Consider the following 21,307-nt stretch of genomic DNA (forward strand, 5'->3'; position numbering starts at 1 on the left):
CCCCCACCCGACTTGTTCCTCCGGCACGCGTCCGTCGCTCCGTACATCCAGCGAGTCGTCGCCTCGCCTCCTGTGACTTTTGGTCCCGCCTACATTTAGCCCTTTGAGTGGCGCTACTAGCCAGCAGTGACGTAGCTGGGTTCACGTTAGGGGTGGAGGGGTTAGAGATGTAGCACCCACAATGCATCTGTGTGAGCTTTAAAGAAAACCACCTTTTGGTGGCAGTAACCGAGATGTCGGGTCAAACGGGTGGAGCACAGATGAGACGGCTTCCTCTTCTTCTTCTTCATCTTTAATTATTGTCGTCGTCGTTTTGAAAATCACGCTAGAAATCTGTGGAATTAAGTTTGACAAGTTTGTAGTTAATTGGCTGTAAGTGTCGCATAATTTCAAAGTATTTTAGACGTCGTGTTTCCTGCTTCGACTCACTCGTGGAATCAAAACCTCGTGCCTCTTTCCCTCGTCTGTCAACTTCCTCTCCGCTTCGCCTCTTCTCCACCACATCGTCTTTCTTCTTCTCCAAACTCCAGTTTGTTCCACTCGGATCGGCTGCTGACGAGACGACGTTCTCCCCCCTCTCTGCTCCACGCCTCTCACGTCTTTGTGCACAGCTGTGTTCCTTTTTCCTCCTCCGTTTCTATCCGCCGGCTTCGTTCAGCCCGACCTCTGACCTCTGCCATCGATCACTGTCGGTCCACTTCCTCCCCTCATGCCAACACCCCCGTCGTCCTCGTCGTCGTCACCACCCTCTCACACGCACATCTGTCAGGTCGTTACCTCATCGCTCAGCCCGTGAGGACAGTCGGCGTCCTCGCCGAGCGCCGACATTTATTTATGTGTCACATCTCCAAGAGCGTGAACTCCGCCGAGGCTCCTCTTACACTTCATTTTTCTTCTTTTGTTTCTTTGCACCTCGATGTCAGCGCTCTGCCTTCTCGCCGCTCGTCGTCCCAATCGGAGAGAGGCGGGACGCCGGGCTCCCGGGGAGGGCGCTCGCTGGGGGCGACTTCTCGCGCGTATCTCTGCACACGCTGCACCTGTTAGCCGCCAACAGCTGGGATTCTTCTCCAGAGACCCAACGCGCCTGACCCAGGTGGCTTCGGTTAGGCCTGACCCGTGTTTGCCCCCCCCCCGCCCCCCCCTGGGCCCCCCGCCCCCCCTGATCTACGTTCACGGGGGTTTCAAACTGCGCTGATTGATGATCTTTTAGAGGAACCGCTGGAATGTGAGCTGGTACACGGCCGAGTACCAAGTGCTAAACACGTTCAAAAGGCTAACCGAGGTCACCCGATACCCCCCCCCCCCCAACCCCCAAGAACCGTTACCCTCCATCCATGGGGGTCACCACCTCCTCCTTTAATGGCAAACCCATGAAAGACGAGCTGCTGATGCCAACGCGGTGGTGTCCATGTTCTATTTGAACTGTTGGTATGTAACGTGTTGTATGTTCTTGTACTTGTGGAGCCCAGAGAAGCTCGTTCCTCACGCACAGCTAAACGCTATAGAACCGCAGTGCAGTTGTAACTACGTCCATCTGCATGAGATGTAAGAAAAAAGAAGGCAGATTGGTTGTCAGTGGAAAATCTGTCAGTGAAGCATTTTCTGAGGAAAGAGACGGCGCCTTCTTGGTCCGACGGCTCCATCTTACCAGCATTTGGGCTTTTTGACTCCCCCCATTTTCCTCCTTTTAATCCCCTTGTTTTCTCCAAGCCGATGAAGAAAAGAAACACAGCCTTTGTTGAACAAAACTGACCGTGACCACAATTTTGCACCAAGACCGTCTTGATAACACCGGTATGTGTAAATGTCTTTTGGGTGGTGGGTAATTGAATGTGTAAATGTCTTTTGGGTGGGGGGTAATTGAATGTGTAAATGTCTTTTGGGTGGGGGGTAATTGAATGTGTAAATGTCTTTATGGTGGGGGGTAATTGAATGTGTAAATGTCTTTTGGGTGGGGGGTAATTGAATGTGTCACCAGCATTTAGAGAAACTAGACATTCCAGTTCCCGTCCACTGAGGAGCGCAGAGGCATGCTCTCGCTCTCGCTCCGATCGTATCGCACAAACAGTGAGAGAGAGGTCGGGGGGGGGTTTGACACAGACGGTGGTTTGTGTGTGTGTGTGTGGGGGGGGAGGCGGGGGTCGTAGGAACCGAGGGGGCTGAAGATTTACCTCTGGAAGCGTCCAGACATTCGGACGAGCCGTCGTCCCGGCTGAGACGCCTCGTACCGACGGAGCCAGTCGGCCGATTCAACGCGTGACGGACTGCCGGTTGTGTGTTCTGAGTGTTTGTTTGTTTTTTGTGCGGCGTTCTGACCTTTTCACCTAAACACACTCTGTGCACAACAAAACGGTGCGAATTGCCTTCAAACGGCTCGTCCGATCAGATCGCTGCGGTCCGTGCCAAGTGTTTCCAGGTGTGTATGAACCTGAACAGATGCAGCGGTGCCCTGAGGCGGAAATGTTTCAGCACAAAGACGTTACATTCACACTCTGCCCCCCCCCGTCCCACCTAACATGCACCATCAGGAGCCAACTGGTAGTTCTGTTTCTTGCTAAAGTAGACCTTGACACGATTGGCGGCTGGGCGACCAGCCGAGATGCAGCTGCTCCAAACAAAACCCTCCTGACTGGACCACATTCTGCTAAAGGAACATCATGCTGTGGCGGAGAAGACTTGGAGATTGAGACCATAAACTCATGTTCACAATGTTTGCTGAGGGGATAAATCAAGAGCAAGGCATTTCCTCGTAGACCTCTATGGGACCAGGAGGAGTCGCCCCCTGCCGGTCACTACAGAGGATGCCGGTTCAAGACTCTTGCCAATTGGTTCCGTCGTCTGCGCTCGCCATCTAGACCGACGGTTTGCCAACTGCGGTTTGCTGTAACTGAATTAACCGCCGGCCTCAACGGTTTCAGATGTTCATGAAGCATCGGCGGGATCAGAGCAGCGCAGAGGGGTACCAGCCAAGAACAAAGGCTGTTGACGTGTTTAACACCGACATGTCCTAAATGTTTCACTTTGGCTTTAAAGATGCACTCACGGCGACAGATGAAGCGGGCCGGACCATTGTTCCCCGGGTGCGTGAGTAATTGGATTATTATTGAAAACGGTACATCTGCTGTTTTTAATAATACAAAATTGGATCCTCTCCATCTGGGCTCATGTAATCCGGCACATGTGCGCCGTCTTTACTCGTGCGACGAGAATCACGAGCGCGCACAGCGCTACGATGACGAACACGCCCAATTAGTCCCACCCAGACGTTCGGTTCCGCCTTGGTCGGCGCACACATGTTCCTCAGCTCCGCCTCCATCTGTTCCTTCACCCGGGGTCAGCGGAGCCGGCGACACGCACTTCCCTTAATATCCCAAATATGCCCGTTCACGGACTCTGAATCTGGGTCTGGGTTCTGTCGGTTTAAAGATGTTCCAGAATGTAGGAGGTGACGGCTTCATCATCCCGTCACATTTCTGCAGTGTTTCTCAGCGTAATAGTTCACCGCGATCCTGACAGAAGAGGCACGTCAGATAAATCAGCTCCTTCACGGGCCTCATTCCACGATATTAGAAGTACTCTAGAACGGACCCACGCAGGAGCATCCAGCTGAGGTTTCAACTGCTGGTCAACCATTAATCTGACACACACAGAAGACACATCGAAGGCGCTCCATTCAGTCGACCACAGGGGGGGGTTTGCTCTCCTACCTTGGAGATGTACGCGTTGATGCCCTCGGCCAGTTTCATGCAGGGCTCTCCGAAGATCTGCGTCAGCTGGTCGGGGATGTCCCGGTCCTTGTACAACGGATTGTTCAGCAGACTCAGGCACTTCAGCTCCTCCGTGACTCCCTGGCTCCGCACCTACGGGGTCGACAACAAAGCTTTTAGTGACAAAAAAAAGGGCCCGGGATCATTTCTGCCTTTCGGACTACGATCGCTCTCACGTGTATATTCAGATTTAGATGCACGCGTTGATTGCCGAATGGAATCCAGCTACGTGTGCAAAGCGTTTTCAATCTTTTTGTTTGATGTTCATGTTTTTTTACGACACACATTTAAGCTCCGACTTGCAGACGAGAACACACGTGGTGGAAAGTTGAGACGCTGAGATTGAAAAAGAAAAAATGTTCTGGGCAGCTTGTAACACAACTCCCGATGTAACGGCGGTGTGGGCGGAGCGGGTGGAGGGGGAGGAGGGGCTGGCTTGGGCGGCGACCATGCGGGGGGGGCTTTGAGGGGCTCGGCTGGTCTTTTCGGGGAGGTTGTAAGCGTCACGGTCTGAAAGCCCTGCTAATGACTCCATAACAAGCAGCGATGAGGAGGGAGAGATTAGAGCTGCACTCCTTCACCCCGGCGCTTCATGGTTATTCGTTTTTTATTTTTTCCGCTTGAACCCCCCCAATCTTTCTCTAATGCAACTCGCTGCGTTGGGTTTTTTTTTCCTCCCGTCTTCCCAGTGAAGACAGCGGCGTCTTCCCGTGGACTGGACCTCCCGCTTATTGCCCAGGAAGGGGTGACTCACGGCGCTTAGAGGCCCCGCGGACAAAAGTCGCCGCAACGAGCCTAATTGGACACACGTGTTCCAGTCGGGGGAACATTCCGGTTACCAGCTTCCATCCGGAGGGGGGGGGTCGGTGATGGCGAATGACGTCACGCGTGAGAAAGACGTGAGAAACATAAGAGGTCTGATCGTACGTTTCGTCTGAGCCGTCGTCACCCGTTTTGAAGCGGTTACACCAAACCGCCATGTTGAATCTATGACAATGGATCATATTTATAAGGTTATCAGATTCAGATTTCACAATGTGAAATGTTAAAGACAGTGATATCAGTCACGTATTTTAAAATAATCGCTATTTACACGACAACACATTTAATTTCCTGTCACTTCACAGTAAAGAGGTTAAACGTCCATTCATCTAACGCGAGATAAGGAGGCGCGTTGAGGGATCGGCTGCAGGGAACCGGGGGCCCGGAGGAGTCGGCGACCTTCCGCCCCCCTCGGGTCTCCTGTGACGGCGACCTTTGCCGGCGCGGATGAACGAGTGGATCTCAGCAACGAGTGGAGCCAAAGCCGGGCTTCGTCTCTGCCCGGCGCCGCTGCCAAAACACACACTCCCCGCTCCGGTGGTTCTGGTTGAAGGATTCACTGTTATTGAGGAGTGTCCCTTTTGAACGTGAGAATAAAAAGACTCTACAGGCCCTGCCTGTGAGTCCATTAGGGTTCCACAGGCCGGTAGGGAGTGTCTCCACCATGTCAGCGAGGAGATAACGCACCGACGCACTGAGGTAACAACAAGATTAGGAGACAAATTTCTGCTCCATTAGCAGCAGAAGACGAGGTCAGAGGCTACGCGGAGAGACGTTATCGTCTCGCTGGTACCTTTTTCTCTTCAAACTCCCAGTAAAGTTTGTGACAGAGCTTTTGATCTTCTTCTGAGGGCGACGGCGTTTCTGTTTGAGATATTTAATTAGGAGTTAATTATTCTACTAACGCTAACAGCTCCGAGCTAAACATCCGCGTGCAGCTATGACGTTAACCATGTGCTAGCAGGCTAACACTGAACATATTAGGCTACACGTTCCAGAGAGGGAAGACGCGGCGCGGCATTCGTTTTCAATCGCGCGGTTACACTTTGTTTCACATTGTGAAATAAGGTTTTGCAGACGATCGTAATCAGTGAGAACACGACCGGTTCTGCCCTCAGCGCTTTCTGTCCGATGTAATCAGTGAAACTGGCCAGCTGCTAACAGCGCTAACAGCGCTAACGGAGCATTGATGGGTGATCAATGGTGGCCATCTCCAAAAGTCACATTGCCGTGCTAATCAGACCTGTTTGCAGGCCTCCACTGTCATGCTGATGCCCCCCTACCGCCCCCCCCCAACCCCCCCCTCCAGGCAAAGAACCCACGTTTGCATGATAACATCAGTTATTTCCTTTGACTCATGTTTCTCATTTAAAGGAAAACTCCTGGAAAGCTGTGAGAGACTCTGTGGACCAGGGGAGACACGCAGGGCTCCAGAGACAGGGCGGGTGGGGTCTTCATCATTGCCATGCCCCCGGGAGAGAAGACCCCACCCTCCCGCCCTCCCGACCACTTCTTTCTGCGGACGTTTGCCAAGTCCTGACTCCTCTCCAAAGATGTTGTAACACTGGCCCCCGCTATCTGTGCTAACAACAACCCCCCCCCCCCCCCCCCCCACGAGCTCTTTATTTGCTGGCCGTCTTCTTCCGTGTGTCACGGTGGCCCGTGATCCTCCGAGCGCCGTATCTAACCGATGACTTCACTCAGCGACGCAACGGGGGCCGATCGGTCGGATTGTCCTTCCTCCACAGGAAGTAACTTCCTCTCGGCCGAGGCAGCACCAACTGCTAAAACACCTCATTTTCATTTCGCAATACATTCCACCGATTCCACTTTCCTCACGGGCTTCTTTGTTTCCGGGATGAAGCTGCGGAGCTGCTCCCCCCCCAAAAGAGCAAGCAAAGTGGTCCATGCGGCTCTCTCGTCTCCACGGAGACGGAGACGGAGACGGGGAGGAGAGGAGAGGTCGGGGGCCCGTCGGAGGTCCTGTGGTCCCGATGCCTCTCAGGAAGCAGCGAACAATGCTGCACTGTTCCCTCCCATGCCAGCGAGAGCACGAGTGTGTGCACGCGTGTGTGATGCGTGTGTGTGTGTGTGCGTGTGTGTGTGTTTGTTTGTCTGGGCTCAGGCCGGACACCGAATCCCTGAAAAAGAATATCTCAGGAGCGCTGCTTGGAAACAAGGTCGCAATTTTGTGCGCGCTGGTCCGGGAGTTCCTTGGGAGTCCAAAACTCTCATTTGAGGGGATTAGAAAGAGGAGAAGTTGGCCGAGTAACTCGAATCCATCAGTCGAGAGACTACGAGTGAGTGTGTGTGTGAGGGAACAGAGAGAGTTGGCTGTGTTTCAGTTTACTTCCTCTGCTTCTGTGACGGGGGAGAGAGGGAGGGAGGGAGGGAGGGAGAGAGGGAGGGAGGGAGCTCATAAATCTCTTTACCCAAACACGGAGACGAGTGCAGCGGGGAAATAAAAGCTGGTGAGAGCACGCCGAGGTGGAACCCGCTTCATCACGTTGAGTTACTCGCCGCCAACTAATGGCTGAGACGTGTTTCAGTGTGAATGTGGAGGTCTGGAGTTAACGGTCGCTTACGCGCTCTGCACGCGCCGTCCGCCGCTATTTAACGCTGCGCTAAACGAGTGTGACGAGAGACAACTGAACTTTTAAAACATCACAAAAACCTTTTAAAGAGAAAGAAACCGCTGTGCTTAATGTTGACTTATAGTTGTAAATACAACACACGAAAAGTCAACATTCTACCAGTTTATTCTCGTACTGAACGCGTCCAAACCTGCTCTGATTTATGAACCATCCAAATAGTTGCGTTTCCCCCTTTTGGAGGAACCGCGGCGAGATTAAAACCCCCCGAATCGGCACATTCCGTCGACGATCGCTCCTGAAACATCTGCTTCGCAGGGCGGTCGTGAAGGCAACGCAAGCCAGAAGGAATCCACCGCTCGTACCAGTTATTCAGTCATCGCAAGCGATTTACGACCTTTGAACTCAAAAACAAAAACAGAGCGTGCGCTTCGCCGCCGCCGGGGGGGGGCGGGCTCCTGGCGATCTGTCTTTTATTTGTGTGTGTCGTGCGTTCTCGTGTGCGCCCCCCGATGCTCGCGTGTGGCGGGGGCCGTCTGCGGCGGACATCCGGCGCCGCTCCAGCGCGTCTTTTATGTGTCTAAGCTGCTTCCAATGAACCCGCAGCGTCTCTCGTTAAAGGGACCTTTGACCTCGCGGGGCCTCGCAACGCCGGCGTCAGACAGCAGCAAAAGGAAGGACGCGAACGCTTCGGAGGGGGGGGGGGGGTGGAATCCTCAAACCTCGACGGCTCACTCGTCTTTCCTGTAAACGCCATTCCTCTGCGAACGACGTGTAGTGGACGCGTGTCTTCGTTGACCCCCCCCCGGCCCCCCGACGGCAGCAGCAGGTGCCTCAACACGCTGGGATGAGTCGGCTTTCACAAGGTCAAGAACCTTCAAAAACAGCCTGCTGAGGGGGTCAAAGGGGAAGTGAAGCGATTCGTTGCCGGCGGCGCCTTTGAGCCTCGTTTCTGCGCATTCAGGACGGCGGCGGGTCGCAGGCGTCCCGACACCCGGCGTTCTACTGGCAGAAAAACAGATCCAGTTAGGAACTGATTTGTATCACCGAATCAAAGCAAAGACAACTGAGATGTTTGAAACGACCGAATCTTAAAGACAAACAGCTGCACCTGAAGTCGCTTCTCACTGTTTCACATCAGCAGCAGCAGTTTGTCTTCGCTTGTTATCGGGGTGAAAATTCCACGCCGGCCCTTGAGAGTGATCAATAAGCATTTATGGAAGAAGGCGGCGGAGAAGTTCAAGCATCTTCTGTGTTTGACCACCTTGTACTCTAATAAGTATCAGACCCTCAGTGTCCGAGTCCCCCTTTGCTTCAATCACGACTTGATGGTGAGGACGTAAACGAATGAAAACAAACCCGGGTCGCGTGCACACTACACGCGGCCTGCACGCGACCCCCCCCCCCCCCCCCCATTAGACATCAGTCTGCAGGCATGAAGGGAATCGCCGTGTGTGTTTGGACTACTTTGCTCTTCATTGTGTGGAGGAATGCCGCGAGTGATCCGACAGGTTTTTTGAAGGGGGGGGGGGGGTGTTGTTGTTTTACCTGTGCACACAACGCATTGGTTTCGGCGCGATCGCGTGTATCGTTTCCATGTAAATGATTAGAATAGCGGGTTAATGATCCCACCGCGGCGCTGCCACTCCCAGCCCGTGACCTCTCTTTGTTAAATCTGCTCTTCCAGATTCCACCCAGCGAGTCAGAGGGAGGAGCCGCCTGCTGATGTTCCGCTCAGTCCTTTATTTCTCTTTTTACTTCCTCGTCTTTACAGAAACGGAGCTGTAAAAGCTTATCTCAAGGGTTTACTGTAACGCTGCTTTTATCTGAGCCATTGAGAAATGAAGGGTTAACTGAACTGTGGTTCCTGTCACCGGGCTCAGGACGGGGGGGGGCGGGGGGGTTCAGGACTTTCCGGTAAGTCACCTGTGCACGAAGCGCTCGGGGCGACAGGGAGATTTAAAAGGAAGACGGATGCCAACTGGCACAAAGTGAAACAGTAAATACGTCTCTCTCTCTTTAACACCTGGTAAATATTAACCCATCCAAGTCCCAACTCTCCAAAGGCCATGAAGACGAACATGGATCCTCGTCACCCCCCCGAAGCGCTCTGACTGGCACCTGGTTTGACTACGGCGCAGAGTAGAAACAGCTGCTGTGTCAGTCACTGGAAGGCTGCTTCTCCTGATGCGTCGGGACCGTCGACATGGACCTAATGGGCCCTGACATGTGGGCTCTTATTCCAGCTGGGAATCGGGACTAATGGTTCCTCCGTGCCGATCGGCGTGAATAAGGCCGACAGCTGGGCGCCATCTGCTCCGCTAACCTGCAGGTGTCCCTGAGCTGGAGGTGTCCCTCAGATGGAGGTATCCCCCACCTGGAGGTGTCCCTCAGCTGGAGGTATCCCTCAGATGGAGGTGTCCCTCAGATGGAGGTATCCCTCAGATGGAGGTATCCCCCACCTGGAGGTGTCCCTCAGCTGCAGGTATCCTTCAGATGGAGGTGTCCCTCAGATGGAGGTAACCCCCACCTGCAGGTATCCCTCAGCTGGAGGTGTCCCTCAGCTGCAGGTATCCCTCAGATGGAGGTGTCCCTCAGATGGAGGTAACCCCCACCTGCAGGTATCCCTCAGCTGGAGGTGTCCCTCAGATGGAGGTGTCCCTCAGCTGGAGGTGTCCCTCAGATGGAGGTATCCCTCAGCTGGAGGTGTCCCTCAGATGGAGGTATCCCTCAGATGGAGGTGTCCCTCAGCTGGAGGTGTCCCTCAGATGGAGGTGTCCCTCAGATGGAGGTATCCCTCAGCTGGAGGTGTCCCTCAGATGGAAGTGTCCCTCAGCTGGAGGTGTCCCTCAGCTGGAGGTGTCCCCCACCTCCGTCAGCTGGTTGTCCCCAAACGCTTTGACGGATTGAGCTTTCGTCCAATCAGATCCTGTTCTCCACCTCTGGCTCCAGCAGGAAGCAGAACGTGTGTGTTTCTGTGTGCGAGTGTGACTCAAGCGAGGCCTTCAAAGTGGTATTGTCCTCTCGGAGCCTGCAGCGGATCGGTGTGTTTTCTCTGGCGGGGTCCCGGCGTTTCCCACGGGAATGACCACGCGGGAGAGGGGGGGAATTTGAATGGCTGCTTCTAGGAGAAAGGTCAGGATTATTTTTAGCCAACGCTCCTTGGTCAACGTCTCCGAGTGGAGACAAGCAGCCCAGAGTTGGTTGGTCTGTCCGTTTCAGCCGCGACAGTTAAAGGTAAACTCACCACCTGACAGCGGGGGTCAAAGGTCACGGCGCTGAGGCTGAACGACGTTCGGCTACTGTCGAAAGATTCGTTAACCCGCGTCTAGTAGACTCAAAACAAATCGATCGGATGTCTCACCGCGAGGTTTCGACGAGTCATTCGTGAAATATGCCAACAAGCCGCTGTGACTTAAAAATAGCCGTCTCCACCTCTCTGTCACGGGGAGACTCGTCTCGTCTCTATTCGTAACACGAATCGCTGAGGCGGTCTTTATCTCCTCCACAGGACCTTCTGTGTCTTTGTGTCCAAACCCGTCCGGCGCGTTGCCATGTGGTCCCTCTGCAGAGGCGGCTTGCTTTGGTTCTGGAACGCGGCTCGTGTACGTGCACGTTTAACGGATTCCTCTACGTGCATCGCACGGCCAAGTTTAAAACATGGACGTCGACCAAATCACCCGAGACCGGGAACAGAAACCAGTCCACGCCTCATCACAGTGTTGCGGGTTTATATGTGTAGAACCGGGTGAAGTTGCGTTGAGGGTAATTCTTCTTCTTACATACATGCCCGACTCCAAAGCCCCAAATGCTTAGATCATTTCCAGCTACAACTGAGCTCTAATTTAAGTAATCTGAGATATTAAGACCCACAGGAGCCGAGGATTTGCCTTATTTTATCAACGCTGAGATTGGCTGACTTGTTCCTCAACTTTTAATTTCCCCAGAGAGCGAAACTTCTAGCAAAAAAACACTCGATCCCTTTTCCTGGAGCTCCTCTCTCTCTGTTTTTCCACGCCGAAGCCAAATAACTGCTCGCCGGTTGAGTCACGGACGGCCCGCGATCGCCCCAAAACCTCAACAAGCGCTGCGCTCCGAGCCGCCTGGCCCAAAAAAAAACCAAAACCCAAACCCCAAACCCCCCCCCACTGGAAGCCCGCCGGAGCGCAGAAGAGGCAAATCATCAGCGCTGATGTTTTGGGCGATAGGAGAAGCAGCGATGACGGGTTCCTGGAAGAAGAAGCTTTGCTGTCGACAGTCAATGAGACGAGAGCGAGAGGAAGGGAAAGCCGGCGCGGCAGTGGGCGGCGGGGGGGGGGGGAGGGGGGGTAGGGGGGAGGAGGTGAGGCGCGGGCGGGCGGGGAGATGGAAAAGATAATCTTGGGGGGGGATTGAAGGAAAGAGTTCACCGCTCGTTTAATTGGGGGGAGAAATGAGAGCTGACAACGGGGGGGCGACACGAGGGTCTCGTTACTGGGAGAGTCCGACGCTGGTCTCACAGAGTGTGTGTGTGTGTGTGTGTGTGTGTGTGTGTGTTCCATCATCCCCCCGGGTCAGAACATGTTGGACCCACCAGAACTTTCCATCCAATCAACAAGTGGCTGCTCTCACACAGGCAGATATTATTAACTGTATAATACTTAACCACAAGATTTCACCGCCCCGACATTTGACCCTGGGGAGAGTTCAAAGGTCGCCTGGTGTGGGGGCGGGGTGAGCAGCTAACGGTTAGCTCTACGTCTTTGTTGTTAAATGGGATGCAGTGAGACCCGAAGGAGCCTGAATGTAACATGGTGGTGGTGTCATGGTCTCAACAGACTGAAATCACAGTTTTTCCCTTTCAACCCCCCCCCCCCCCCCCCCTGCATCCCCCCCCCACCCCAAAGCCCCGTGGTGGAGCGGCTGCAGGGCGACGCAGCGTGCCTCTCCTTTGATACGAGGGTCTGGTTTCCATATGGGGGGGGGGACACACATGGGGCCCTACAGCGGCGGGAAGACGGATCGACGTGAGGGAGGATGTTTCATCATGGGGGCGGGGGAGGAGGGGCCTCCTGCTCGCCGGGGCTTTCTCTTCACAGCGAACACGATGTGGTGAAGTTTCATTTAACGGACTCACACGGATCCACAAAGTCGCTCCTCGTTTCTTTTCGCTGGAGGAAAGAATGTCGTCGGCTTCTTTTCAGCATCGTGCGACGCCTCGATGTTCGGCTCTGCGACGCCGAACCTTTTGTCTTCATTTTAAGGTCGACAACATTTGCATCAAAGAGTTGTTTGTCTGTTTTGTTTTCTCGCGAATAAATGAATGTATTTCTGTTTATTTACGGCAAATAAAAGCAAGGCCATTTTCAATGAAACGACACCAGGATTATGAAGCATGCAGACGACAAAGCGACACGTTAAACAAGAAGTAAACCAATATTCTGCTGACTGTTATTAAAAGAACCAGCGCTCAGCAGGTGCTCGGCTATCGGCCCCCAGATGCAGCCTAGCGTCTATTAGTAGCCCTTAAATCGCTTATCAGCGCTTTATGGCCGTGTTGACTTAGCAAACAGAGTGATAACACACAGCACCAGCTGCTGGCGCGTGCACACACGCGCACACAGACACACACACAGCTGCAGCCACATCCTAATGAGCATTCCAACGTGGGAACACAAATATCCTGTTTTCACGTCTCAAGCTGCTGGACCAAGGTTGTCTGTGTTAGTCTGTGTGCGTCTGTGTGCGTGCTTGTGTGTCTGTGCGCGTGCTTGTGCGTCTGTGTGGATCTGCCGTCCATCATATGACGCGTTGCAGAGCAACAGGCTCCTCCCAGGTTTTCTCTTACTGTTGCAACTCTCCCGCCTCCCCCGGTCCCCTTAGAGAGACTTTGTGATGATGAAATGATGTCGGCTGTTGTGTTGTCAACTTTTAGGACCTCGTGGGCTCCTTAAGGGGTTAGGAGATTACTTAAGGGGTTAGGAGAGTACTTAAGGGAGGGAAACAGGAGACATTGGGAGCAAAGGGGATGCGCCCAAAGGTTGTAGAAAAGCCTGCAAAGCTTCTCTTTTTAACAAAGTTGATCGTTTCCTTTACGTAAGAACTTAAGAACCAGACCAAGGTGCTCCTAGGAACCTAAGAACCGGACCACGGTGCTCCTAGGAACTTAAGAACCGGACCAAGGTGCTCCTAGGAACCTAAGAACCGGACCACGATAATCCTAAAAACCTAAGAACCGGATCACGAGAGTCCTAAGAACCTAAGAACCGGACCAAGGTGCTCCTAGGAACCTAAGAACCGGACCAAGGTGCTCCTAGGAACCTAAGAACCGGACCACGGTAATCCTAAGAACCTAAGAACCGGACCACGAGAATTCTAAGAACCTAAGAACCGGACCACGAGAATCCTAAGAACCTAAGAACCGGACCACGTGGTCCAGGTGGAGGTCCGCGCTCGTACGTCTCTGATTGGACTCTGATGTGAAACACTCGTACTGATGAGAGGAGAATTCATTTCGTTCCATTTATAAAGACTTCAACATGTGTAACTGTTTTCAATAAAGCAAACTTCCTCTCCTCTAAAGGCTCTTTGTTTACAGCAGTAAAAAAACACGTCGAAAGCAACAATTTACAGATAAAACTGACTGTAAATTGTGTCACAATTCTGAGAAATAAAAAAGAACCCCCCCCTGCACCGGCCAACCCGTCTGCTGCTCTGGGATCACTCAGCTGATGTCAGCTTTGGCCTCGTCGTCTCCATTGAGTCACAAAAGGCAAAATACGGCCAAATCTTTGTCTTTCACCTTCTCCGGCCTGTAAGCAGGCCTTGTTCTTTCTGTGCTACACCCATGAAGACACACACACACACACACACACAGACACACACACACACACACACACACACTCTGCCAAAGAACCACTTAACTTCTCCTCTCCTTCCTCTTTATGTCACTCCTGAAAAATTCACCACCCCCCCTCGAGCCCTAAAACTGTAACTCGATTCTCTGATGTGGACTCGACCCTTAACAGCAAAACACGCAGGAGGTGAAAGGCGAGGGAGGGGGGGGGGGGGGGGGGAGGTGTGATGGGTGAGGTGGGGGGGGGATTTGAGTTGAGGTCTATATGAGAATCTTTCAACTAAACCTAAATTGTGTGTCAGTGCACCTGTATGTTGGGTTGTGTGGTGCCCACGTGTTGCATGACCCCCCCTCGCCCCCCCCCCGCCGTGACATCCATTGATCCTGTAACGCTGCCGCTGACCTTCACCCCCGGGATAAATGATAAATATACAACAACGGGCCGATGCTCCTCTACGCGGCTGCATAGGAACCGGCCTCGGACAGCTGAGGCCACACAGCGTGTGTGTGTGTGTGTGTGCGTGTGTGTGCGTGTGGCCATCTCGTAACGGAGGAGAACCCCACAGAGGAATCAAAGCGGCGTCTTTGGGATCGGAGCGCTGGATCCGATGAGGCCCGGTGACCTCGTCCATCGCGTGTGAATGCTCGCCTGGAATGACCTCCGCGGGCTTTCTCTCCCCACCTGACGAGTTCTGCTCGGACTTTGTTAATTTTCCGTTGCCCCCGGAGGTCTCGGTGTTATCGCAGACATCACGGCTCCCGACCGCAGGGCGTAAAAAAAAAAAAAACCCACTTTAAACCACACAAACACCGATAGGAACGACAGAAAATAGAGCTTTTAGCCGAGCTAAGCGGACCACACACACCCTTAGAAACGGCCACAGTGAGCTCCAATTGTGTGAGTCAGACCACACACACGCGCACACACACACACACACGCACACACCGGGCGTATTGTTGCATGAAGGGGTGAGTCAGCCTATCTGTGAACCCAAACAATAATAAAGTGGACCAGTGAAGTGAAAGGAATGGAATGCCAATCGCACACACACAGAAAAACCCACAAACTTCACGCAAATCAGCGCGAGGACCACAAACAATGCGAGTGTGCGTGCGTCCGCTTCTCGAACCCCCTGACGGGACGGTCGCGAAGCGTCTGACTGGGCTCCGTTGTGTCTCCCGCCGCGACGTCCGTTGACGCCTCAGCGAGCAGGAGGGCAAAACGGGAAGCCAGAGAAAAAGGTCCATTGTCCCTGCGAACGGGGCGTTCGGGCCTCGGGTTCGCTATCGAGCGGGCCGGGCCCGTCCGGGGGGGGCCCGCGACCCAACCGCTGGGCCTCGATCGACGTGGTTTTTTGCACGTCCGGCAGCCGCACAAAGCAGCCGGAGCTTCTCCATTCAGGGCCACGTGTCTGCGTGACACTGCAGCGTTCCTCGTTGTTCCACGTGAGGGTTCCAGCTCCCACGGAGAGAGAAAGCCTGTTTTACAGCCAGATTTAAAAATAGCTGGCTCGAGAGCCGGGGATTCCCAGAGCTCGCCGCCACGCAGACAATCCGCGGCTCTGAATTGTTACTCATGCCGCTTCCTGCCGGTTTCTCGGCGTGGAACAGAGATCCAGCCCACGGATTGAGCTGCGACTCGAGCTTTTGTCTCGCTGAAACGTCGCGTACTCTCTCTTTGGGCGAAAGCTTCGGCTACATGATGAAGCGTTCGCGGTGCATCGCCGCAGGAAGGGATGAGTGAGGCGCAGGCGGACTCCGAAACACGTTTCATAGCGCGTTCCCCTCGCGGGGGGGAAGACAAAGAAAAGGAAACGGTTCAATCGCTGACAAGAAAAGTCGCGTTTTGCGTGATCTTCAACTTCCACGTGCAAAAAAAATGCATTTTTCACGAGCTTAAATCCTTTCATGAAGGAAACAACTCTGCTGTAGTTTGGGTGTGATGCTGTTATAATGTATTTTTAACACAAAAGCATTTGTTAATGAGGATTAAAAACACCGTTTCCACTCGTTGCTCAGTTTCTTTCATCCACGCCGCCTCGTCTTCGCTCCATCGCCGGCCTCCGTTTCGCTTTGAGGCGACACGTTTGTCCCCCGCTGGGACTCAGTGAACGCTGATAACACGCTTCCACGTCTGTCCCAAGCAGCTGGGATCTCTCACGTAAAGGTGACTAGCAGCTTTCCGCCGAGGACGTTGTTCACGTGTTGTTTGTTTTCCTTCCTGCATCACATCGACATCTCTGTCAACAAGTTACAGCACAAACAGCAAAAGCGTAAATGTGAACCTGGTCTCTTGCAGTCAGTCGCACACAAACACTGAGGTGTAACTTTCAGTTTAATAAAACTTCAGCCTTAGTTTGGAGCAGAACGGAACATGACTCAGCACTTTGACTGACGACACACCGACATGTTCGGTGACACGGATATTTACGGACCGGCCTTTGCAGGCAATCCGTCGCGTTTTGCTGTTTGCACGGACTGTTTTTTTTACGAATGTCGAGGATGATTCGAGAGAAATGGACCGAAGCAACTGAGACGAGCTTTCAAACATCTGTCACAGCTGTGCACGTCAGTATTTTCTGTGAATCTGGGGATAGAAAAGAGTGGAATAAAAGTCTTTATGGATGGAGGCGATCGCACCTCCATCCCTGACCTGCTCACCTCTGCACAACATCTGCAACCTACTCGAAGGCCACCGGCCCTTCTGACAAATGGCTCCAATGTGTGGTGAAAAACAGGCAGACAGGCAGGCAGACAGGCAGGCAGACAGACAGACAGGCAGACAGACAGACAGGCAGCTCATTCCCCCTCGTTGCAGCACTTGTAAATTCCGGATTGCATTGTTTCACACGAGCAGTCCGGCTGAGCTGTTGTCTGAGTCCTTCAGGAAGGAATTTCACCCCAAAACTACTCACCCCTAGCGCGCCCCCCCCCACCCAACCCGCTTAATCAGCGCGCAAAAAGAGCGCATTTTGCGCGCAACGCGTTCGCCTGCGACCCGGCGGCTCCTACCTGCGAGATGGACATGTTCAGGTAGAGGAAGAGCCCCGTGGTGGAGGCGATCTGCAGCACCACCACCACGATCACCACCATCGCCACCCACATCTTGGACGGCGCGTCCCGGCGCCTCGTCCCGCTCGGCCCGCCGGCCGGGACCATCATGTAGGTGGTGGACTCGCTGCTCACCGACCTGAAGTAGTCCTGGTGCTGCTGCTGTGCGCTCGGAGCCGCCATGGCATTCCCGGACGCATGAGCGGACCACGAGAACCGAGGGCGGGTGGGGGTGGGGGTTGGGGGGGGGAACCAAAAACAAGAAGCAAATAGAGGCGAAAGGGCGCAGTCAGGAGTCCATGCGTCCCGCTGCTGCAGGCGAGGCCGCTTCCCGGGTGCTGGAGGGGGGGAGAGAACTTCTATGGCACTTTAAAAGTTGGGATCTGTCCTCGGCTGCTGGAGGAGGCAGCTGTGGACGGATGGACTGCAACAAGGAGGGGGCTGTCTCTCTCTCTCCCTCTCTCTCTCTCTCTCTCCCTCCCTCCCTCCCTCCCTCCCACTTTCAGTTTCAACAGGGTTTCCATGGGGCGCTAATGCCACATGTTGCCTAAGCAGAACATAGCATGCAAAAAAAATCATCAAGTCTTTGAGACACGAGTTGTGTATATATAAATATACAGAGTACAAATATAAATATGCATAATATATACGATTAACCAAATAATTATAGTCTATCTTTATTAAATAGAGATTGTTTCAGTGTGTGTAATTGGACAGTATAAACCGCTGCTTGATGACAGGAAGGCCCAGACTTTGTAAAGGTTTGAATTTGTCATCCGGTCACCATGACAACCGTTGTCCCCTTTGGGACGTGAGGTGAGTTTCAGCAGAAGTCAAGAAGTGGATGGAAAAAAAGAAATAAAGAGGTGACACTTCTGGAGAAAAATCCCTCTTTCTATCTTCATGCATGAAATGAAATCACAGTTTTGATATTTCATATAAATGTTTCAGTCAAATAATGGTCAGATTTATCAATAAAAGAGCAAAATGCAATTTAACCCAATTCATTGCAGCGTTATTTGCATGAAAGCTGTAAAAAACAAAACGTCACAGTACCAAACATTGAGTAAAGAATAGTTTTATTATCATCATTAAGTTAAAACATGACCATGACATCTAGTTAACAAGCATAAACAACACAGTGTTGGATTTGTCCAAATAAGACAAAATAAGACGCAGATGCGGTCAGTGCGCTTCCTCTTGCAATGTTTCACAATGTTTCCCTCTGTAGGAGGAAGCGCACTGACCGCATCCTCGGCCTTCTTTCTGCCCGCTAGTTTTCCATATTTGTACATCTAGACCTCCAGCTCGACGTTAACAGCGCTGAGGTGCTGGACAGTAGATATCCAGCCCAGTCCAGGTCCGATGGTACGTCTCCAACGAGGTAAGAGCTCATGAAGAGATGAGGGCATCTAGATTTTATTGCAGCGGGCAGTGTATCGCTGTGAGCGCCGTGAAGCCTCCTTCCTGTCTTGAATCACCGCCCAGCAGAGCAGTGAGTCACACTCATGTTTCCAAGCACACTGTCTTCATATTTCAGCCACAAAACCCACACACACGAGGACGCGCAGAAGGTCCTACGGACGGACCTCATGTCATGTGACTCGGTGACGTCAGGCAACGTCCAGGTGGCAACCTCTGCATTCTGTGTAGTGACCAGCAGGGGGCGACTCCTCTGCTCCCATAGACGTCTATGAGGAAATGACTCTACTTCTCTGTAGTGACCAGCAGGGGGCGACTCTTCTGCTCCCATAGACGTCTATGAGGAAATGACTCTACTTCTCTGTAGTGACCAGCAGGGGGCGACTCCTCTGCTCCCATAGACGTCTATGAGGAAATGACTCTACTTCTCTGTAGTGACCAGCAGGGGGCGACTCCTCTGCTCCCATAGACGTCTATGAGGAAATGACTCAACTTCTCTGTAGTGACCAGCAGGGGGCGACTCCTCTGCTCCCATAGACGTCTATGAGGAAATGACTCTACTTCTCTGTAGTGACCAGCAGGGGGCGACTCCTCTGCTCCCATAGACGTCTATGAGGAAATGACTCTACTTCTCTGTAGTGACCAGCAGGGGGCGACTCCTCTGCTCCCATAGACGTCTATGAGGAAATGACTCTACTTCTCTGTAGTGACCAGCAGGGGGCGACTCCTCTGCTCCCATAGACGTCTATGAGGAAATTACTCTACTTCTCTGTAGTGACCAGCAGGGGGCGACTCCTCTGCTCCCATAGACGTCTATGAGGAAATGACTCTACTTCTCTGTAGTGACCAGCAGGGGGCGACTCCTCTGCTCCCATAGACGTCTATGAGGAAATTACTCTACTTCTCTGTAGTGACCAGCAGGGGGCGACTCCTCTGCTCCCATAGACGTCTATGAGGAAATGACTCTACTTCTCTGTAGTGACCAGCAGGGGGCGACTCCTCTGCTCCCATAGACGTCTATGAGGAAATGACTCTACTTCTCTCTGGATTTATTCCCTCAGTAAACGTTGTAAACATGAGTTTATGGTCTCAGTCTCTAGTTTCAAGTCTTCTTCAACACAACATGATGTTAATTTAGTCAATTGTGGTCGATTTAGAGTCAAACGGACCACATTCAGTTTCATTGTGGCACCAAGTTGTGTTTTCATGACCTCACACTCACATATGATGTCAGTTAACCACCAATACCCCAGTTAATGGATATCAATCTTATACTAGCGGCGAGAATGTCAAGCCGACGGCAAGTAGTTCCACTTTAGTTCACGTTCTTCAAAGACATGCAACAACCATTTGATAAATCTCATGGCGCCCGGTGCCTTTACCCAAGAACCAGTAGTCTGAACAACCGGCCTTCTTTTGTTTCCTTTACACCACCACACAGCTGGATAGCGGTCTGTGCGTGCCCGGCAGTCACAGATGTTTATCAGGGACGGGAGACAGATGAGCTCGCAGTCAGGCCGCATCAGACCATCAAAGGGCCGGGACTTTCTCTAACGCTCAGACTCCAGCGAGAAAGGAGCAAAGCTGGGGGGGTTGAAACCAAGTCCAGAGTGAGGAAATCAAGTCTTTTCAGAATACGTTTTTTACCCCAAGAGCTTTTTCAGAACCCCAGCTGGTGAGGGAAAATAGTCCCGAGTCATTTGAAATGAACTTCAGGGCCTACACCAGATGTTGAAGCCATCTGTTTCATCTGATTACAGATCGTGGTGGCCAGGAATGGGGACGCAGAGGTCTGCAGGTGAGACTGAATACAATTTGGACTCAAATAAATGTAGAAAAACAGATGTTTGAATCCACAGCAGAGGAAAATAGATCCAAATATTTTCTGTGTACAGTTGATATGTTGTATTTCACATAGTTTTGGGTTTGGAGTTCATTCCTTGAGGGCAGATTCTGCTGCAAATTTGCAACTTCTTTGTCCGGATGATGGTTCAACACATCAAGGCCATAACAGCGTTATGGAATCATACCTATCACCTGCAAGGAGACCTCTACCCATGGACTTACCATCATCCCAGCGACGTTTTTATGCTAATTGCTTCTGTTAAGTCCCATCTACAAAATGTTAGCATGCTAATATGCCAAATGGAAAACTGTGAAGGGCGCCTCAACGTGGTGTCAGTTAAAAGCCACGAAACGAATCTGAGCCTCCGAGTGGCGAGAACAAGTCCCTCTGGACCTACACGGACGGCGAGGACTTGCAGGACGTGATCACAATACAGACGGTTTATTGGCTGCTGCTGCCTCCTTCAGTACTGCACCAATTTCAAAAATTGGTGCCCCCCCCCCCAAAACAGAAACAGGGGAAAATATTTCTTTCTAGGTTGAAAAATAGCAAAGCTGCGTTTCAAGTCGCTCCATGACGGACACTTATTATGGTGACGTGTGCTGTTCATTTAACTCCACTCGTTCCATCTGGTGGACGAGGGTTTACCCAACGCTAGAGCAGACAAAGACATGAAGTGCCTCGGCCATTTAGGTCCCATTACAGTCCATAGAACCCCCCCCCCACGGCCCTGTTCATGCTCTGTGTGTCATCACGCCTCCTCCCTCACGCTTACTCTCTTTCTGGCAGCCAACCACCTGACAACACAGCAAGCATTTCTCCAGATGTGTGCGTGTGTTTGTCCTCTGACTCCTCAGCTGTCCGCCCAGCCCTGCAGCCTATCTGTGTGCGTGTGTGTGTGCGTGTGTGTGTGCGTCGGGTAGCGTCCCGTGGTGAGAAAACATAATGGCGATCAGCGGTGGGAGTTAAAAGT

At 52.5% G+C, this 21,307-nt stretch overlaps 2 protein-coding genes across 6 annotated transcripts in view; both read right to left on the reverse strand.

The window, feature by feature from the left end:
- rps4x (ribosomal protein S4 X-linked) overlaps positions 1–11,781 on the reverse strand; it is a 125,209-nt gene extending 113,428 nt beyond the window's left edge. Inside the window, exon 1 of the mRNA XM_078106112.1 lies at positions 11,740–11,781. Within this exon, the coding sequence (XP_077962238.1) occupies positions 11,740–11,766 (27 nt within the window). The 5' untranslated portion in view covers positions 11,767–11,781. The remainder of the gene's footprint in view (positions 1–11,739) is intronic.
- The window catches only part of tnfsf10l (TNF superfamily member 10, like), a 24,297-nt gene extending 6,763 nt beyond the window's left edge, over positions 1–17,534 (reverse strand). For 2 of the 5 annotated variants that reach the window (XM_040182488.2, XM_040182486.2), the window contains exons 1-2: positions 17,028–17,492; positions 3,708–3,860 (exon numbers count right to left, since the gene is read on the reverse strand). In XM_040182488.2, the coding sequence (XP_040038422.2) occupies positions 3,708–3,860; positions 17,028–17,249 (375 nt within the window). In that variant the 5' untranslated portion in view covers positions 17,250–17,492. Of the gene's footprint in view, positions 1–3,707; positions 3,861–3,943; positions 4,170–17,027 lie in introns of those variants that run through there. The other 3 variants (XM_040182485.2, XM_040182484.2, XM_078106111.1) reach the window with 3 other exon arrangements.
- Between the last annotated feature and the right edge of the window lie 3,773 nt (positions 17,535–21,307).

This window comes from Gasterosteus aculeatus, chromosome 7, assembly GCF_964276395.1.
Source record: "Gasterosteus aculeatus chromosome 7, fGasAcu3.hap1.1, whole genome shotgun sequence".
NCBI classification, from domain to species: domain Eukaryota; kingdom Metazoa; phylum Chordata; class Actinopteri; order Perciformes; family Gasterosteidae; genus Gasterosteus; species Gasterosteus aculeatus.